We start from the raw sequence: 19,355 nt of genomic DNA, 5'->3' as shown, positions 1-19,355 counted from the left end.
AAGGGCAGGATTAAGAAGGAAATGGTGATACCAACTGCATAAAGGAAACCAATGTGTGTATGATGCTACCAGTGATTCTCTGATTCAGTAGCAGCATATCTGGGTGCATTAACCTGAGCATCAGCACCGTGTTCACATACATCCTGCTCCACCTAACGGCACTTACTCAGCTGGGAACATGCTGAAAATCTGCTGTTTGCAGTGACGTGCTTCAGCCAGCACCTCTAAGCCATTGTCACCCATCTGTGCCCCACAGGACACACAGCACAGGGCACACAGCGGGTACAGTGCTTTTAAAAATTGCTTTTCCATTAACAATGACAATGGATTAATTCCCTTTACCCTCTACACGACAGGAAATTTTCCAGTCCAGCTTCAGTGCTGCTCCAGGAAACAGCCAGGAGATGCAATTCTCCAAGACAAACCGCATAGATAACATGGACTTTGCTTCTAAAAATAGTGCATAGAAATACCACCAGCACCAGCATTTGAAAAAGTAGCTTCCAAAAGAGCCAGTAAGAACCTCGACAAAAATAATTCTCTCTTCCCCAAAGGAAGAAAAAAGCTTCAAGCCCAAAAGCGATGGGAAGCTGGAGCAGCACTTGCTCTCCTCCCAGCTGTAAGCAACACCCCAGGCGCAGATCCTGCGGATGCTCACAGCGGGTGCGGATGCTGGCGGAGCACCAGGGTTGCTGAAGACAAATCAGTGCCCACTTATGCTGTTGAAGGAGCCATGGCAACAATTTAAATGCACGCTGGCTGAGATAAGGAAGTGCTGTGCTATGGGAAGTGGCTGAATCCGTAACAGAGAGAAATACCTGCCAATATTATACTTTCATCAATTATATTTTCATCTGTCTGCCCAAAGCAAGACATATTCTGTACAACATCAGTATGTTATCTTGTATTTTATGAAGTAAATTAGCAGCTTAGATTTACAACGTGGCTGTGCCTTTTTAAAACACCTGCATTGCATGGCACGCCCATGTAAGTTCATTGCCTGAGAAAAATACCTGTTAAAAAACTAAGGTGCCTAAGAGCTTTACAAGCCGGGCAGGCAGCACTTGCTGCCAGAGCCACACAGGGCCAGGGATGATGTTTTCCCAGCAGCGGGAGTCCAGTGGGCTTCATGGGAGCCTCTGGGAGAGATGTCAGCTAAAGTGCAGCAACCGTAAGGCTGTGGAAAGTTTTTTTGAAAAGATCCAACCTAAATTTTCTCTGCCCTTAAATAAACCAAAATCTGTACCTTGCAGTGAGTGCAAATATTTATTCTACTTTCTTGAAACAACTTTTTATACTTTTTTTTCCTGTTTCTTTCATTTTCTCCTCCCTAGGGAAAGCAGCATCCAGTTCCTCACAGGTCAGTTTGGAGATTTATCAGTAACAGTGTAAATTTTAATTTTTCAAAGAGAAATTTAGGTTTGCATCATGGTAAGAGGCCATTCCTGAAGGGAAGGCAGTGTCAGACACACTGCCTCCCTAAGCAGCACACAGCCACTTTGGCAGTCACCAGGGACATCCTCTGCCCCAGGTTTGACAAGGATTTTGAGGGCAAGGATGTAACAGACCAAAGCTGAAGCACAAGCGGGCAGGATGGTAAGATCCGTAGGCATCGGCATGCAAGGGCTCCACAGGAGGAGGAATTTCACACTTAGCTTCATTAAATCCATCTCCCTGCAAGACAGGAAAAACAATCACCCAAACCAGCTAGATTATAATGACACAATCTGACACGGAGCCAGATGACTTTTTCCAACTTTATTTGAAGTTGACACCTTGAGACAAGGCATAACAACTGAGAGGATCACACCAGTAAGAAGGTAGCAGGGACCCTCATGCCTCCTTCCCCTGCAACTGCAGTGCAGAGTATTAAAAATAAACCAGCGTAGCCTAACAAATTGCAAAAGGTATTTAAGTCAGAATGGGGCAGGGAAAGGAAGCAATAGTCTAAGGTTTGAAACAATGAAAACTGTTGCTAGAAATTTATTTAAAGTGTCGTGATGCAAAGAAGTCCTCAATATCTAATGATTATAAATAACCACCTTCCAAAAATTAATGGTAGGAAGTTAAACAGGCAGTTTTTATTCCTTCCATTTCCATGCAAAATATGCAAGAGTTAATATTTCCAGTTCCATACTTCCAAGTTCATTGGAGAAAACTAATTGTCACAACACCCACAGAGCTTTCCTGATTAACTCCACGAGTGTGAATTTTCAGTACTGCAGAGAAGTCCTGATCCCCATATTAGATTTCTGTCCTCTCATTCTTTTTCTTAAATCCAAGGAGGAGTTTCTCCAAGAACTTCAACCACTCCCATTGCTTTATTTTTTAACTTATAAAGCAATAGTCCAAACTGCAACTAGAAAAGATATAAAGAACCTGACCCAAGGAAGTTCAGATCACTCCTCAGACTAGGGAAGTACCACAAAACTGTTACATCCCCTTTTACCTGACCCATTAGAGTAAAATAGCTTTCATCTGTATTCCTGCATATCTCAAAAATAAAACCCACAGTGCTTCAATTTAGAATGACATATAATTTATTCATATAATTCACAAGTAGTTGGACACTACTCAATTTAATCTCCATATGCAAGTGATTTACACAAACATATAATACTAAAATTGATTGCTTAGAAGGTAAAAAATACCATGGGTATGAAATGCCATGGTAGATGCTGTTCAATATACCACACAATCTCAGTGTCAGACACTTATACTCATTTATGTTTTTAGAAAAAAGCCAGTCTGCCATTTTAAATTTTTTTTTATAAGTAGTCTGGGAAACTCACATGGTTTTGCTTTAAACCTTCTAATTAATTATTCCTCCCAGTTCTTAGGAGCTGAATTGACAACCAAAGCAACATTTTCAGTAGTTCAAAAAAATATACAGATTTTTTCCCCCCTGAATTCACTAAGCAGAATGTGACCAAATCATGTTGCCTTCCAACATGCAACAAAATAGTAAACCCTGTATATTCAAAGGAATGTGCAGGAATTTAGACCATGCTTCAGCGTGGTGGTGACAACAGTCTCATGATACAATTTTTGGCCGCTGCCAGGATGCAGTAGTTGTGACTCTGTCTGTAGTTCACTGTGAATGTATTAGCATCACCAGACCATTTGGTATTCATGCAGCTGTGGAGTCTGATTGTAATTCTGCATAAACTCTTCTCACTGAAACTTGTATCTCATAAGCCTCATTAATTCTGCATTAAGCATATAATGGCTGCATGGAGAAAATTGGACTTTAATGTGTTCGCCTGCATCAGATTAAATTACACACATTATCTTCTAGATGAGGTCCAAACATGTATTTCACTTGAAATGCCAGTAGTTATCTTAAAACATACCAAGAAGTTAAAAAGCTTTCACAATACAAGATCCAGCTACTTTTTCCACATATACAAAAACACAGCTAGAGAAATACAATTCAACTGTCAATGCTGAATTATGAGGAAAGTCTAAAAAAAAATAGAAAAACCTCCGATAGCTGGACATCGATTCAGAATGTAACACTGCAATAATGAGGCAATATGAGCACCCATTTAAAATGACAAATCCCCAACAAGAGAAGCAGAAGGGGACCTAGTACGTGTGACAAAGATAGATGAATACCGCACCGGAAACATGCATACAATCATCATGGTCATTCAGTATGCTAGCAATGGTCTAAACAGTGATCTAACACAAGAGTGAGACAGTGTTTCCAAATAAAATCCAGTGAGTAACTACATATTGATTAAACTTTCTGATGCAGCAAAATGAGGGCACAGAGCCATCTCTGGGTTCTGGAGCTGTTTCAAGATTCGCTTGTGAAATTTCTCTCTGACACGATTGAACTCCATTATATCCAGCGGATCCTCTTCAATCCAGAATTTGTGGAATTCATGCATTAGGTAGCCTACAAAATAATAAAGGAGAAGTAGAAGAGATAAATACAGCAGATAATGACCACATACAAAAATTGGAGAGAAAACTGCAATTAACAATTATGATTTCCACAAAGAATCCTGGTCACTGAGGTCTGACACCTTACAACACTATACAGGGACAAGACTAAACCCATTTTGGCAGCCTCCAAATCTGACTGTTATACATCGGCAGAATTTTTCACAATAAATACAAGGAGTCACCAGTCTTGGCATATAGGTACATATACTAAAACATTAAACTAATGCGTATAAAAGCAGGGGAAGATGCTGCTGACACTGCTCCACCAGCCTTTTAGTTATATTCAAGTTCTGCCTCACAGGTATTTCCTCATGGGAACATTGCTTACTCTCCATTAAAAAAAAAAAAAAAGAAGGTATTCATTGGTAAAGTTATCACCATGTCTGCCTTTATTAACACTTCCTCCTCATGCACAATTTTACCTTACGTGTGAGTGACCTTGCTGGAAACGTTGTTTAATAGTTATGCCTATGATCCTGAAAAGATGAATGATATGGTGATATACAGAACCACTAGCTTTGGTAAGACATCCCTGTTATAGGAACAAACTTGATTCCAAAGTGATTTTAATATACAGGCTCTGATTCAGTCCTCTACCCTCTCAGTTCTGTGCTGTCCTTGGACTCAAAGACTTTGACGGCGAAAACATTACATTCAGAACTAAGACTTCAGTGAACTGAACCCAATTGCTTAATCCCAACTTCCACAGCAGATGAAGCACTGAAGCAGTATAATTTTTCATCCCAACACAGCAAAATGTGCAAGTACCCCCAAAAGTGAGGGCATTTATTGTAGAAAAGGCTTGATTGCTTTTACACATTTATTTCTATTGTATAACAATTACAACACACATATCTAACTTAAATTTCAAGGTATATTTGCATAGTCTTATTTTTCCTCCATCATCAATTTGATAGATGTCACTTAAGAGGTACTTTAAGTACCTCTTCAAATCTCTTCCATACATTCCAACAGCCACAGGCTGTTTCAATTCAAGAGATTTTACTTTCAAAGAAAAGCACAATAAAACCCCTTTACAAAATAATGTATCACTATATAAAATACGAAATATTTTAGATCTTCACCACCAAAAATCTAGATTTCCAAGATGTATCTTCTGTACTTCAGGAATGACTGTGTTGAGCATGCCATTGAGCAATACAGTTTCACACACTGCTCGTACAATAAGAGAAGGCAACAGAGCCTAAGAGCAGTGAGCCAGCTGCAGTTCTCAGCTTCATGTTATGTCCTCATGGCCGAGAGGGCAGAAGGGTGTAGATGAGGTGACGTGGTGGATCAGTATTTAGGAGGTCCATGTAGTACAACCATTGTGTTCCTCTACCAGTTGGCTAGGCAACATAATTTTGACTTTCCAGTTCAGTCTGGCAGCCTGTAGGCATTTAATGTCACCTAATGATGTCTGGGTTTGAAGGAAATTTGAAGGAAACCTAGGATGTCTGCAGTAGGGAGAGGACAGAAACTGGAAGAGCATAAGAACAGGGATTTGTCAGACTCAAATAAATAATCTCTGGATGAATCATCCTTGTTCCAGGAAAGTTTGTATGTTAATATTTTCTCCACAATAAAGTCCATTTGATTACCAAGTTTTTCCCAGGATAACCTCAATTTTTTCCTAGGATGGCAGGCAGGGTGCGTAGGAACATCCACCACCTTCACTGGCCCATTACTACACCAGAGACCCAGGCAAGTTTTATCCCATTTCATGAAACTCATACATGCATAGGCTGTAGAGGGAAGAGCTGTCAAAATCAGCTGTCCCTCCAGTCATTACGAAGGACTGGCCATACTGGTACACAGACACACAGGTCCTAGGGCACAGTTCAGGCTCAGCCAGCAGAAGAGTCCCTCCTGCAGCCAAGACTTTGGCAGTAGCAACAAGACACAGTCAAGATACTAAAACATGTCTCTTACTCCCCCAAATTTAGTGGTGGGGGATATGAGATATGTCAAGAAACCAGAAACAAGAGGAAGATACAGAATCACAGAATTGTTTAAGCTGGAAAAGACACTTAAGATCTTTGAGTTCAATTGTTAACCCAGCACTGCCAATTTCACCACTAAAGCATGTCCTTAAACACCACCTCTACACATCTTTTAAATATCTCCAGGGATGGTGACTCAACCACTTCCCTGGACCACCTGTTCAAATCCTTTCGTTGAAGAGATTCTTTCCTAATAGCCAACCTAAACCTCCCCTGGCACAACTGGAGGCCATCTCCTCTTGTCCTCTCACTTTTTACTTGGGAAAAGAGACCAACCCCCACCTTGCTAAAACTTCCCCTCAGGTAGTTGTAGACAGCGATAAGGTCTCCCCTCAGCCTCCTGTTCTCCAGGCTAAGCAACCCCAGTTTCCTTAGAAGACTTGTGCCCCAGCCCCTTCCCCAGCCCCGCTGCCCTTCCCTGGACACGCTCCAGCCCCTCGACGTCCCTCCTGCAGCGAGGGGCCCAACACTGAACCCAGGGTTCGAGGTGCGGCCTCACCAGTGCCCAGTACAGGGGACGGTCACTGCCCTGGCCCTGCTGGCCACACTGTTTCTGACACCAGCCAGGACGCTGCTGGCCCCTTGGCCACCTGGGCACACTGGGGGCTCATGCCCAGCCGGCTGTCAGCCAGCACCCCCAGGCCCTTTCCCACCGGGCAGTTCCCAGCCCCCTGCCCCAGCCTGTAGCGCTGCCTGGGGCTGGTGTGACCCACGGGCAGGGCCCGGCACTGAGCCTGGTTGAACCTCACACCACTGGCCTCGGCCCATCATCCATCCAGCCTGTCCAGATTCTTCTGCAGAGCCTTTCTACCCTCAAGGAGATCAACACTCCCGCCCAACTTGGGGTCCTCTGCAGACTCAGGGAGGGTGCACTCAAGCCCCTTGTCCAGATCATGGATAAGGATATTAAACAGAACTGGCCCCGGTACTGAGCCCTGGGGAACACCACGTGTGACCAGCCGCCAGCTGCATTGAACCCCGTTCACCACCGCTCTCCGGGCCTGGCCGTCCAACCAGCTGGTTACCCAGAACAGACTGCTCCCACCCAAGCCACAGGCAGCCAGGTTCTCCAGGAGACTGCGTGGGGAAACCTGTCAAAGGCTTTACTAAGGCCCAGGCAGACAACATCCACGGCCCTTCCCTCATCCACAAAGCCCGTTACCTTGCCGTAGAAGGAGATCAGGTCTGTCAAGCAGGACCTGCCTTTCATAACCCCCTGCTGGCTGGGCCTGATCCCCCGGTGGTCCTGTACATGCTGCATAAAGGCACTTGAGATGACCTGCTCCACACCCTTCCTCTGCACCGAGGTCAGGCTGGCAGCCTCTAGCTCCCCAGATCCTCCTTCTGGCCTTTCTTGCAGGTGGATGTCACGTTTGCTGACTTCCAGTCACCTGGTTAGCCAGGACTAATGATAACTGATGGGAAGTGGCGGGTCAGCACTTCTGCCAGCTCTGCCAGCGCCCTTGGGTGGATCCCATCTGGCCCCATAGACTTGTGTGTACCAAAGTGTTGTAGCGGGTGCCTGACCCTTTCCCCTTGGATTCTGGGGGCTTCATTCTGCCCCCTGCCCCTGTCCTTCAGCTCAGGGGGCTGGGTACCCTGAGCACAACTGGTCTTGCTATTAAAGACTGAGACAAAGGTGGCATCGAGTACCTCAGCCTCTTCCTCGCCCTTTGTCACTGTGGTTTCCCCCACATGCCATAGAAGACAGAGATTCTCCTTAGCCCTTCTCAAGTATTTACAGAAACATTTTCTGTTGTCTATTATGGCAGTAGCCAGATTAAGTTCTCACTGGCCTTGGTCCTTCTCATTTTCTCCCTGCATAACCTCACAGCTTCCTTGCAGTCCTCCTGAGTTGCCTGCCCCTCCTTCCCAGGGTCATCAACTCTCCTTTTTTTTCCCCCCTGAGTTCCAGCCAAAGCTCTCTGTTCAGCCCGGCTGGTCTTCTACCCCACGGGCTTGTCTTCCAGCATATGGGGACAGCCAGCTCCGGCGCCTTTAAGATTTCTTTCCTGAAGAAGGACTGGCCTTCCTGGACTCCTTTGCCCTTCAGGGGTGCCTCCCAAGGGACTCTGCCAACCAGGCTCCTAATCAGACCAACATCTGCCCTCCGGAAGTCCAAGGTGGCAGCTCTGCTGATCCCCCTCCTTACTTCTCCGAGAATGAAAAACCCTGTCATTTTGTGATCGCTATGCCCAAGACAGGCTCCAGTCATCACATTCCCCGCCAGTCCTCCTCTGTTCGCAATCAACAGATCCAGCGAGGTGTCTTCCCTAGTTGGCTGGCTCACCAGCTGTGCCCGGAGGTTATCTTCCACACACTCCAGGAACCTCCTAGACTGTTTTTCTCTCTACTGTACTGTATTTCCAGGTAAGGTGAAGTTTCCTGCAGAACAAAGGCTAGGAACTAGGAGATATGGGAGCCAAACCAATCATACTATATACATCAATTCATAAGGCCACAGGCATGTCAGGTACATGGTGAAAAGACAATAAACTTTCCTATCAAAAGATGACCTGAAGACGTGTAAGTGCAGATTTAGGTAGGTACTTACCTGTCTTTTCTTATTTTTCAAGCCAAGCACCACCAATGACAAAAGATTAGCAGCTGAACTGCCCAGAGTTCATACCACCAGCCTACCTAGGGAAGCAACCCAGAAACAACTGCAAAAGTGTGAGCTCTGCTACAGTATGGTATCTGCCCACATAAGATTTTGGGTGAATGAGTCTTATTAATAGCATCCTTATTCTGAAAATTCAGTACTGTTTTAATGGAAGAGATGCACAAGACACTAACATTTGCTATTTATCCAGTTAAGCAATAAGAAAATATTATAGCTGCAAACAAAAATCTGTTATCCAAGTAGCCAGACTTAAAAAAAGAACACCCACACCAAACAAAACCCCAAAAACAACAAAACCTCTGCAGTTGTCGTGTGGAAGAAAGCATGTCTTGACATCTTATTATCAGTTTCTTGCCTATACATTGAAAAATATTAGAAGTTTTGCTCTCAGTTTGCAAGGATACACAGCTAGCCTGTGCTGTAGAAGGGGTACTTAATACAGGGGAAAGGACTAAGAAAGCATTATTTTGAGGAGGGGGCAACTCTACTGAAGGGTGGAGGCTAACTCTTGAATGTAGATACAAATACCTTAAAGACAGTTGAATTCATGGGGAAGCAATGTCCAGAAGCTCTTTAAAGTACATTTAGTTTATTATTATTATTTAAAACCACTCTATGAAGACAGGAAGGTCATTTGTTCAGGCACTTGGTGGGTTTTTTTTTGTTTGCGGGGTTTTTTTGGGTGGTGGCAGTGGTGTTTGGTTGTTTTGTTTCACCCCTTCATTTAGTAGTGGCATCCATCACAACTAAGAACTGAATCCAATTATCATAAATACATGAGAGCAAGACTAGCATGACAGTCTGTGCTGTGTCAGCAGATTATTATTATTTTGTAAAAAGCATGGGTAGTAAAAAAAGTGTTAGCAGGAATAAAAATTACCTATTTTCCACCCCCTGCCCCCCTGCCACTTACAGAATGTCTGCTGAAAGTGAGTTAGTGTTGGTGCTTCTGGAGCAACATTGTAGAAATGGGTCTTCAGAGCTCCACTCACAAGCAGGTTGTATGCCAGGTCTGTTATGTTAATGCCCACAATAGCAAAGGAATAGCTGTAAGAAAAAGAAGCAGCAACATATAAGAAAGAAGTGAACTACAAAATACACTGTTGACACTGACATTGCAGTTTTTGCCTGCTACTAAGGTGTATTAATTCTCTCCTTTGTAGGTTTCCAAGGTGGAGGGTGTGAAAAACAAGAAAAACATCCTGCTAGCTTTGTATGCTCTAATGGCAGTGTTTCCCTTGTGAAACATATGGTTGCAGCGAAAACGGGAGTTTTATCACTATGCCAGGATAGGATTTTCAGTGGAGCCGCACAGATTAATTCCTATGGAATAAGAACAAGCCCAGACATCCCTGTACTCCTGCACTTGCCTCTGACACAGGGCAAGCACTCCACACGGTGGCTGTGTCTGCAGGGTGACCCATCATTTGCTATTTTAATCCACCTGCCCCACTGGAATTCATTACCTACAGTTAGGAGCATCAGGTTTCAACGAGTCCTATACAGGCATTCATACAGCTAAAAAGCCTGTGAAAAAGATCCAGCTGAGTCACCTCCAATTTCTTCCTAACAGAGAACTAGACACTCAGGCCAGAAAACAGGCAAAAACCTAAATCAGAGCACACTGGAAACAGAAATAAGAAAACGAGACTCATGAAGCAAACTCCTGCTAAGAGATATCAACAAGAAACGTATATTAAGGCAAATCAGAACTCAGAAATCTGAAGTTATTTCTTAATTTGTGAGCCTGTTGCATAAAGAACTTGACATTTCTGGCAGTGACTATTTCCCAAGAAAACATATAATATCCCACACTGACATTTAGAGATAGAAGCAAACTTGTTTAGTTGTTCAGCATTTTTTCCCCCCTCCTCTAGACACAGCTGTCTAGTTCTATAGATTGTCCTGGATATTTTTTCAACTGTATCTATCACGCAAACCCAAATACTTTCATTTTCTTTAATCTTTCATATATTATAGGAGGAAAAAATAATAAAAGGTCCAGAAGTTAACTGCATCATGAGGCCCACTGGCAAGTTTCACAGAAAAGTGAAAGCTGGGCATTAAAATGTTGTATTACAGATTTTCTGATACACCGAGAAGGAACATGCAGTTCTATACTCATGAATACTGCAACTGTACCAAACCTACTAAAGAATAAAAAAACCCTCACTACAATTTCTTCTGTATTATACCTTCCTGAAAGCAGATCAGAACCTGGCTGTGACAGTAAAAAGTAAGACTCTATCACATTATGTGTTAAGAAGATTAAACAGTTATTCATCACTGCACTATTCATAGCATAGAGAGAAAGCTTCTCCTTGCTACGACTTTTTTGGGTTACTTTTCTCTAATACATACTTCAAACTCTTTTTTCCAGTAATCTTTGATCAAAATCAAGGTGTGGTTAAGACAATACATGTTAGTACATACACTGAAATTTCCTTTAAAAAGTAACCAGGAAATATCTTTCTCCCCCCTCAAATATACAGCATCATTGTTAACTGTTGTGGTTTTGGCAACTTTAAGAAGATTTTTCAACTTACCCAATTGCCTTATCAAACTTTTTCTTCTCCCATTCAGCTTTGCTGTATTGGCTGAGTAGGGAAAAAAAAGAAAAATTAAATCCAGATATTGCCATGCATTACTAAGTGACAAATATTTTCTTTCCATTTCTTTGATATTATGATATTGACTGAACATGGTATTTTAACTCAATTGAGACTGCTAATCAGATTTAACTCTGCTTCTGACTGAATGCATTTTAGTATAAAAAGACTTGAAATTGTTAACTGGCTTTACAATATTGCTGATAAACTTGTCCCATCATCGCAAAGTATGTGCCTACAACAATGCTCTCAGTAGAAGCCAGTTATTTTCTATATTGATCGCAAAGATGATCCACTTCAATTAAGTCTGAGCTATTCAAAAAATTGAAAATACTACATTTCTTTTCACTAACCAAAGATAGGTTCAGTTTGTCTTTTCAAAGATATACATGACACTCATCACTGGAGGCATGATTCACCTGAGGCATCAAAAATTAACAGTGCTCCCTTGTTATGTCCAGCCAAATTAGAAACCATTCAACAGCCAAAAAAATAAGGAACAGTATTTCCTGTTTGGCACAATAATGCAGAATGTTTCAAGGACACAGAAGGTCCCTCCCTTAAAATAAAATTAGTTGGGAACAGATTGATTTCAGACTAAATTTCTGCTGTTCAACAACATTTTTATTTAAAAGAGTTGCTGCAACCAGCCGACATCCCACTAAACAGATTTTAACATGCTCAAATGGAGCAAGTTTAGCAGAAACCACTGCCTGCATTTACCATCAGCTAAAAGCAGGCACAGAACTGACCCTAACCAGTGGGCTACAACTTAAACATTCCTGTGGGAGTTTTGCCTTGGTAAGGCAGATCAGAGTTTGCAAGCTCGAGATCCCAAATTATAGTTATGCGTGAAAGCGCTGTTCTTGGACTATACTGAAACTACAATAAGTATATATTACACTAAAAACAATCCCCTGAGCTTCATCTAAGTATTGTATTTAGAAACAGCTGCCATTAAGTATTTAAAGTGCCAATAGGTTCACACCCATCCTGAGCTGAGTGTTACCAGGTGGCATACGCGAGGACAAAGCTTAGCATACAGGAATACATCAGTCTTCACTCATTCTCTAAAATCTTAACCATCTTTGAAGGCTGTGGCATAACATCAGTTACAAAACCCCAAGCAAACGCTGAATAATAAAGGTGGCACATGTACACATGTAGGATGTGTACAAGTTCAACAAAACAGAAATTACATTGATCATGAACACATCAGAAACCAGCACGGCTGCTAAGCAACCATACCAGGAGGAACACCATGGGCACCACCAGCAACATCTACCTTCTACTGAATGCTCCTTCAAGAGATAGAAATTGCACATGCTCACACTCCAAGACAGTCTGGTAATCAAACATGTTAATGAAGAACACTAACGTGTTCCAAGTGCTTTTTGCCACAGAATTACCATTGTAAACTGAACCACAAAATACTGAGGAGATCAAAAGCTTCACAGGATTCAGATGTGCACCTGCTATATAGATATCCAACATTACTGGCAGAAAAAATGTGTCTTTTAAAGCAACTGATCACTATGTAACTGGCTAAGAGTTATTTCCTCCCCACTCCCCCAACAATTATGGAATAAATCTTCTACCCACAGATCATTCACAACACAAAATTCCTGCTTCTTGAAGGTACCTGATCTCTCAACAGTTAGGACAACGGACTAGCCAGATTAGACCCATCATTAGTCAAGGCATACAGAGTATGTGACTAGAAATAAAGGGGCTCTTCAGCTGTGCTAAGTCCTTGGCCTCAACTACTTTTGATTATCAAATTAGTCACAGCTGTTGTGATCATAGTGGCACTGCTTAGTTTTTTCCTACATGTAAAAGTCACACAAATTTTGTTCGTTAAGCCTGGTACTAAATAGGTCTAAAATACAGTGCTTTAGCTACGTCAAGCAAGCTTGTATACAAGCGTCCTCACAGGCAGCCAGTGCTGCACCATCAGCTACGTTTGAGTTAACTTTAGAGAAAGGAATGTGGATCTCTGTGTTGCGACAGAGACTTTTCAGTTTAACATGCCAAATTGCAGTATGGTTTGAACTTTATTTACATGTATGGTATCATAAAACTAAGAAAAAAGAAAAAAAATACCTTAGTTCCTTCTTAGTGACTTCCCTTCATTATGAAAAGACAAAAGAATTAAAAGAAAGGTAAATAAAAACACAAAATCACTTGAAATTAGAAGACTAAGTGAAAACATTTAACACTTTATTTCTAAGATTTGATATACAAGTTTGCTTCTTGAACTTGATCAGTTTTCTGGATCAGTACTTGAAAACAGAGATCATGTGGCAATACCCAAACATAACCCAACTAGAAGATAAAAACCCCAGCCCCCTTCCCCAAACACCAGCCAGCACACTGCACTCAAGTTATTTTTTCTTGTTGCCAGCATTACCTGTATTTAGGCTGAAGAGAATCACAGAGAACTTCCTGAGCTACCTCAGTGTCCCATTCTGCAAAATACCTGTAGATATATATGGTTAGAATAAATTGTTAAAGAAACAATTTTTAAAAAAATCATTTTAAGTCATACCAAGCTGTCTATGCACACCCTTCTAAATAGTCACTACCTGCGTTATGCAGTATGAGGAGCATTTAACCAGTTAAATTCACTGAGCTACCACTCTGACCCCAAGATGAAAGTTAGAAGCAGCCTCAAATTGCAAGTGCAATCCTGTAAGTGCTTAGTGAATGCGCATTACTGAAGTTCCCTTTCTACCCACCCTACAGAAAATCAGTTGCTTATTACCAGAACATGTTCGCTGCTTATGAGAAAGAGAAAGCTCTTTCTCATCTTGCTCATGAGCTCAAGAGAAAGCAGTTGAGGCTTCTTGACCTGGCAGATTTATTAAGCAAGATAAGAGTTATCACAGGAGACTGAGAATGAAATACATGATAGGGATTCATCTCCAATAGAAGTTCAAAGCCAGAGTCAAGAGTTCAGACCTTCAGCTGAGCTTTACTAGAGAACAACATACGGACAGTAGATGATTTATATCCTTAAAGTCTGTAAAAGCAGAAAAGTATTCTTTTTCCCCCTCATTGGGAGATGTTATTTTACCAAATGATTCTAAGTTATGTAACTACCAGCAGCAGATACAAGGGCTGGAGGAAGTAACAAACATTGACAGATTCCCAAATTACCAACCACAGATACCAACACAGGTACCAACACCTGGCATGCATCAGGCTGAAAAGTGACGTAAACTCAGTGCTTCATTCTGAATGTCAACAGAAACTGAAGTAGTAGTCCAACTACAGAAACCTGCCATCAGTGGCTGATTTTCAAGTGTCTTTCTGTCCTGGTTTCAGCTGGGACAGAGTTAATTTCATTCCCAGTAACTGGTACAGTGCTGTGTTTTGGACTTAGTATGAGAATAGTGTTGGTAAGACACTGATGCTTTGGTTGCTGCTAGGCAGCGCTCACTCCGAATCCAGGACTTTCAGTTCCCCGTGCTCTGCCATGGAGCAGGTGCACAAGAAGCCGGGAGGGAGCACAGTCAGGGCAGCTGACCTGAACTAGCCAAAGGGATATTCCATACCACAGAACGTCATGCTCAGTATATAAACTGGGGGGAGTTGGCCGGGAGGGGCTGATTGCTGCCTGGGGACTGGCTGGGTATTAGTCAGTGGGTGGTGAACACTTGTACTGTGCATCGCTTGGTTTTCTTGGGTACTATTCCTCTTTTCCTCTCTCATGACAATTACTAATATTTTATTTTAATTATTAAACTGTTCTTACCTCTACCCACAGGTTTCACCTTTTTCTGATTCTCCTCCCCATCCCACTGGGGGCATGTGTGTGCGTGTGTGTATGAGTGAGCAGCTGCGTGGTACTTGTTTGCCAGCTGGGGTCAAACCACAACATTTGCTTAAGAATTCAGCATGAAATTCCCAACTGAGCAGTAACATAATCCTCCCACCTACCCAATTCCAGGACATTTTGTTTAATGAGATCTAGATATTGGTGAAAATATACTTTACAGTTTCTTTCTTGTGGGAAAAGTGCCAATTTAACTGTGTCACAGAGAAACTAAAAAAAAAAAGTGCAGTATTTTCAAGTTGAATTAGGAATACTGAAAGAAAAGAGACCCCTTCAAGAAGAGAAACCCTCCAAAAACTGGGCTAGCAAATAATTTTTTTCTATGAAGACCCTAACATTTTTTAAGTTATTCCCACAGACTTGCTAAAAATCTGCAAGTAATGCTGCTTTTCACGACTTCAGACACACATAAACCCATTCACAGAGGAACATACTTACACCAAGTTATATAATCCCAGGAGACCCATCCCTCTAAAGTCTGTTTTAGGATCATCACCTTGGAAACCAATTTCACACCACTGCTTTGAAATCCGAGCTTTCAGTGGGGAATTGGGCTTCAAGCATTTCCACAACTAGGAAGATTACAGGTAAAAACATAATTAAACATCCACATGTTAGTACATCTTTTTCTTCTTTTTAAACCAAGCTAAGATGTTACATCACTGCACTGCTATGCCAGCAACCCAAACAAAATCAAATTAAATTCTTGGGGGTGAGAGGGTGGGGGGAATCCCAGACCACTCTGAAGTATTGCAGATGTTTCAGCCATACAAGGCTCTTCCAACCTTATCAGCAGCTGCTGGAACATCTCACACAAGGACTTGTTTTGCTCATGCTTTGTGCATCAAACTAGCCTCTGCCTCCATAAGCAGAGACAGGAATGGACTGGAATTTGGTTATAAATCACTGACAGAAGCAGGCAATCATCTCTCAGTCCCTGAGGCTCTGCAGCAATCTTTTCTCCAGCATCTTTTGCAAGTCTCTGGAAAGGTTATAAATCGAGAGTGCTGACTTGGCTACCACAGTGCTGAAAAGCAAATCTGAGCATGTAAAAAAAAAAATAAATATCCATACAAGAATAGTATGTGCCACCTTCATATTTAACTAAGGGGTAAATCATTCATTGATCTTGCATTAAAAAAAAGGACAAAAAAAAAAAGGACAAAGTGATTTAATAAGCCAGATGCTCAGCTGGAATAAATCCACTTAGTTGCACCGGTCCAGCAACTTTAGCGCCTAAATATCATGTTGCTAGGCACCTAGAAGCAGCCTAAATTGACACATCTGACAAATCAATACCTTTCTGTACATCTCATGTGCCATATCACACACTCATCCTTTCCAAAGTGTGTTAAGAAATCAGGTGTTCTCTGTAAAACATGAGTTGGTGAGTCTCAAGAAATGCACTTCGACAAAACCTACCCAAGGGAAAGAGCTGTATGCCTATTTTCCAAATAAAACCCCCATAAATTTTATTAATTTTAGCAATTCTAACTGCATTTAAAATGAAGTGCCTTAGGAAGGCTAAAATTTTAATGGTTCTCTTTGTAATGACTGCATAAAGCATCGTTGTTTAAATCCTGTTTGCATCTTGTTCATCCATCAATAGTAAATACAGTATTATTCATTAGTTGAAACACATTAAATTAATCTTTCTCTCATTCATAAAGTGCCCTCCTGATAAACATGAATAAATGATAGACACTAGGAACTTGAATTACCCATTGCAGGAATCACTTAGCAGAATGCCTAGAAGGAATGAAAACCAACTGACCTATTCTTCCCCAGCCTGGGTTGAAAACCAAATGAAACCTTTGGACATATTTCTATTTGACATGAGAATTCACAAAAGCAAAATGCCTGCTGTAAAGAAGTGCTAATACACAGGTTACACTGGAGGCAGATGGTGAACTGATACTTTCTTCAACATTATGAATTTTACAGCATAAGCTGCACTGTTTAATCTTCCCTCTTGAGAAATGCTCAGTTTCCATTCTGCTTTTATTCTCACACAGTTATGTTTTTAAAGCACTCACATGACCACACAATTTCTGACATGACTCTCAGGAGCATCTAAGAACCAGGACCTGGCCCTCAGGCTGAGTGGCCAGGAAGGAGACCACAGCCAGCTCCTTGCTTCTCACCTGTGATCCCATCCTCAGGCCCAACTTTTGTTCTCTGGGCAGTCCAGATGCCCAGTGTATTTAGGAATGTTTTCCTGGAGCCAAAGGCGATCATTAAACCTGCAGCCAGGTACCTGGTATTTTCAGGAACCAATATTGTATCCTGGAACCTTGGAGGTCCCACCTCCAAGATACAGGCTTACTGAGTAAATCTGTGTGTCCTTTTAGTTAAAGCCCACTCCACGCCCGGAGGAGTCCATCTGCTCCATCCTACCTGGTGACTAGAGCAGTCCTTCAGGGATAGCTCTGGATTTTGACTCCTCAGCAAGACCCCCACCTCCCAGCAAGGAGTCAACTTTAAAGACAGCTTTCCAGACACCTACAGGAACTCTTTGACCATTTGAAGCATTTTTCAGATATAGTCATTTGCATCCATAAGTGCTTATGTATGATGCCTACTGGGATTTTTTTTAAAGTACCCAAAAGCCCAAGGAACTAAGGTAAATTTCTAGAATCTCCCACTGTAACTTGTGCAAAGAACTACACTGCAAGCCAGAGCGTGGAAGACAGCTTCATCATCATGTGCTCTAAAAATCCCAGCCAAGGTCAGATGGGGACAAAAGATAAGAAGTGTTTGAGTTTTCAATACTTTTTTTGAAAATATTTTAGAAAACCCAAAAAGGTGTTATGTTTTTATTAAAACCTCTGAAAATTCTGCAAGATGAAATTTTACTTGTAGCTAAGCTCATTATCACTATTTTATGTTTCTTGCCATTTCTCTGAAGCATCTTGCACTAGCTATGGTCAGAAACAGGATAAGAAGAAATACTGGGACTTGCTATTAAGACTATTTTCCACCCCCTTTATTCTTTTCTCAGTTCCTTTCCCATATAAGAGCTCTCTAGCTCTCACTCTGCTTATGACTTCAAGATCATCTTCCTGAAAAAAATAATTTTATCATCTGCTCCAGTGCAAGGCTTTCCTGAAAGCATGAGGTAAGTAAAAGCATTAAGTCACCCTTCCATCCCACACAATGAAAGCTAGAGGTTTGCCATTGGGATACATAGACGGTATCTTCAAAAAATAAAAGAGATTGAAAGGGGGGGAGGGAAAAAAAAAAAAAAAGAAAAAAGACAAGTTTATTCCAGTTAAGAAAGAAAAATACTGTCCTCACACTGAAGAAAGGTGTACTGAAGTAGAACATAGGGCTATTTTTCCAGAGCTTACAGTACAGAGCTATTATCTGCAGTAAGAGCTTGGTATCCAGTGCCTAGATACAGTCAAGACAAGGGACACACATTCATCAACCAGGGAGTAAGCTGCTTGCTTGTCAGGTGTTACACCCAGACCAGATTAATATGCTGTATAGCCTTATCTTAAAACAGGTACGCGATGGAGGAAGGTGACAATACCTCTTGATGTTTTACAGACCTTTATAAACCAGGCTGTTTGGAGCCAACATGAATAAAGGATGCCCTTAAGTGCCTACCTTCACAAGCATTTCCTCATGTTGCGGATTCTCTGAATCATATGGCTCTCTGCGCAGCTTTTCAACCTCTGCAATCAGATTTCTGTACCCCACAATCTGCAGCAGGCATGCCTGAAGAGATACTGCCAACCTCAGGGGGAAAAGCAGCAACACAATCTAACTCAATCACATGTAGCCATGAAACAGCACAACCATGTACATACCTATTTAATATATGTTACATACATTATACATATACATATAATATATGTTACATCAATGAGTTGGTACTCTAACAATTTCATTACAATGGGAGAATCCCCAAAAGATCAATATTAAATTAAACAAGGCCTTGTGAAATGCACAGTGTTATTTAGTGCCTTCCTCAGATGATAAAATGTAGATTTTTTTTTAAACTTTGAACAGTGAATTTTCACATTGAAGTCTCATTATAACTACACACAGCAGCACTGAATGCCTGCGTCAAGCAAATCACCGAATCCTTTCCCCTATTCAAACGGCAGGTTCTCAAACAATGCCCCAAGACCAGAGACACAAACTTAAAAGCGGGGGAGGAGTGAGGAAACTCTGCAGAAAGCTAAAAAAATTCATTTTCCTAGCATGCCACAAAAGCTAGCATAAAAAAGCCAAAACCCCAAAGTAACATAGTTGAAAGATCTGCCTCTAGGCAGCATTTTTTTCTGGTCTCCTGTTAAGAATCACTATAATGGCTCTCT

The 19,355-nt window shown here is 41.7% G+C and overlaps 1 protein-coding gene across 8 annotated transcripts in view; it reads right to left on the bottom strand.

Moving 5' to 3' along the window:
* Window positions 1–2,522: 2,522 nt before the first annotated feature.
* The window catches only part of ELMOD1 (ELMO domain containing 1), a 64,510-nt gene continuing 47,677 nt past the window's right edge, over window positions 2,523–19,355 (bottom strand). For 7 of the 8 annotated variants that reach the window (XM_055701570.1, XM_055701567.1, XM_055701569.1 and 4 more), the window contains 7 exons: window positions 18,640–18,769; window positions 15,466–15,599; window positions 13,600–13,668; window positions 13,293–13,316; window positions 11,127–11,177; window positions 9,494–9,627; window positions 2,523–3,904 (listed from right to left, as the gene is read on the bottom strand). In XM_055701570.1, coding sequence (XP_055557545.1) covers window positions 3,732–3,904; window positions 9,494–9,627; window positions 11,127–11,177; window positions 13,293–13,316; window positions 13,600–13,668; window positions 15,466–15,599; window positions 18,640–18,769 — 715 coding nt within the window. In that variant the 3' untranslated portion in view covers window positions 2,523–3,731. The remainder of the gene's footprint in view (window positions 3,905–9,493; window positions 9,628–11,126; window positions 11,178–13,292; window positions 13,317–13,599; window positions 13,669–15,465; window positions 15,600–18,639; window positions 18,770–19,355) is intronic. The other variant, XM_055701573.1, reaches the window with a different exon arrangement.

The sequence above is a fragment of the Falco cherrug genome, chromosome 2 (assembly GCF_023634085.1).
Source record: "Falco cherrug isolate bFalChe1 chromosome 2, bFalChe1.pri, whole genome shotgun sequence".
NCBI classification, from domain to species: Eukaryota; Metazoa; Chordata; class Aves; order Falconiformes; family Falconidae; genus Falco; species Falco cherrug.
The sequence above is the reverse complement of the archived record's forward strand: the minus strand, read 5'-3'. Positions and strand labels throughout refer to the sequence as shown.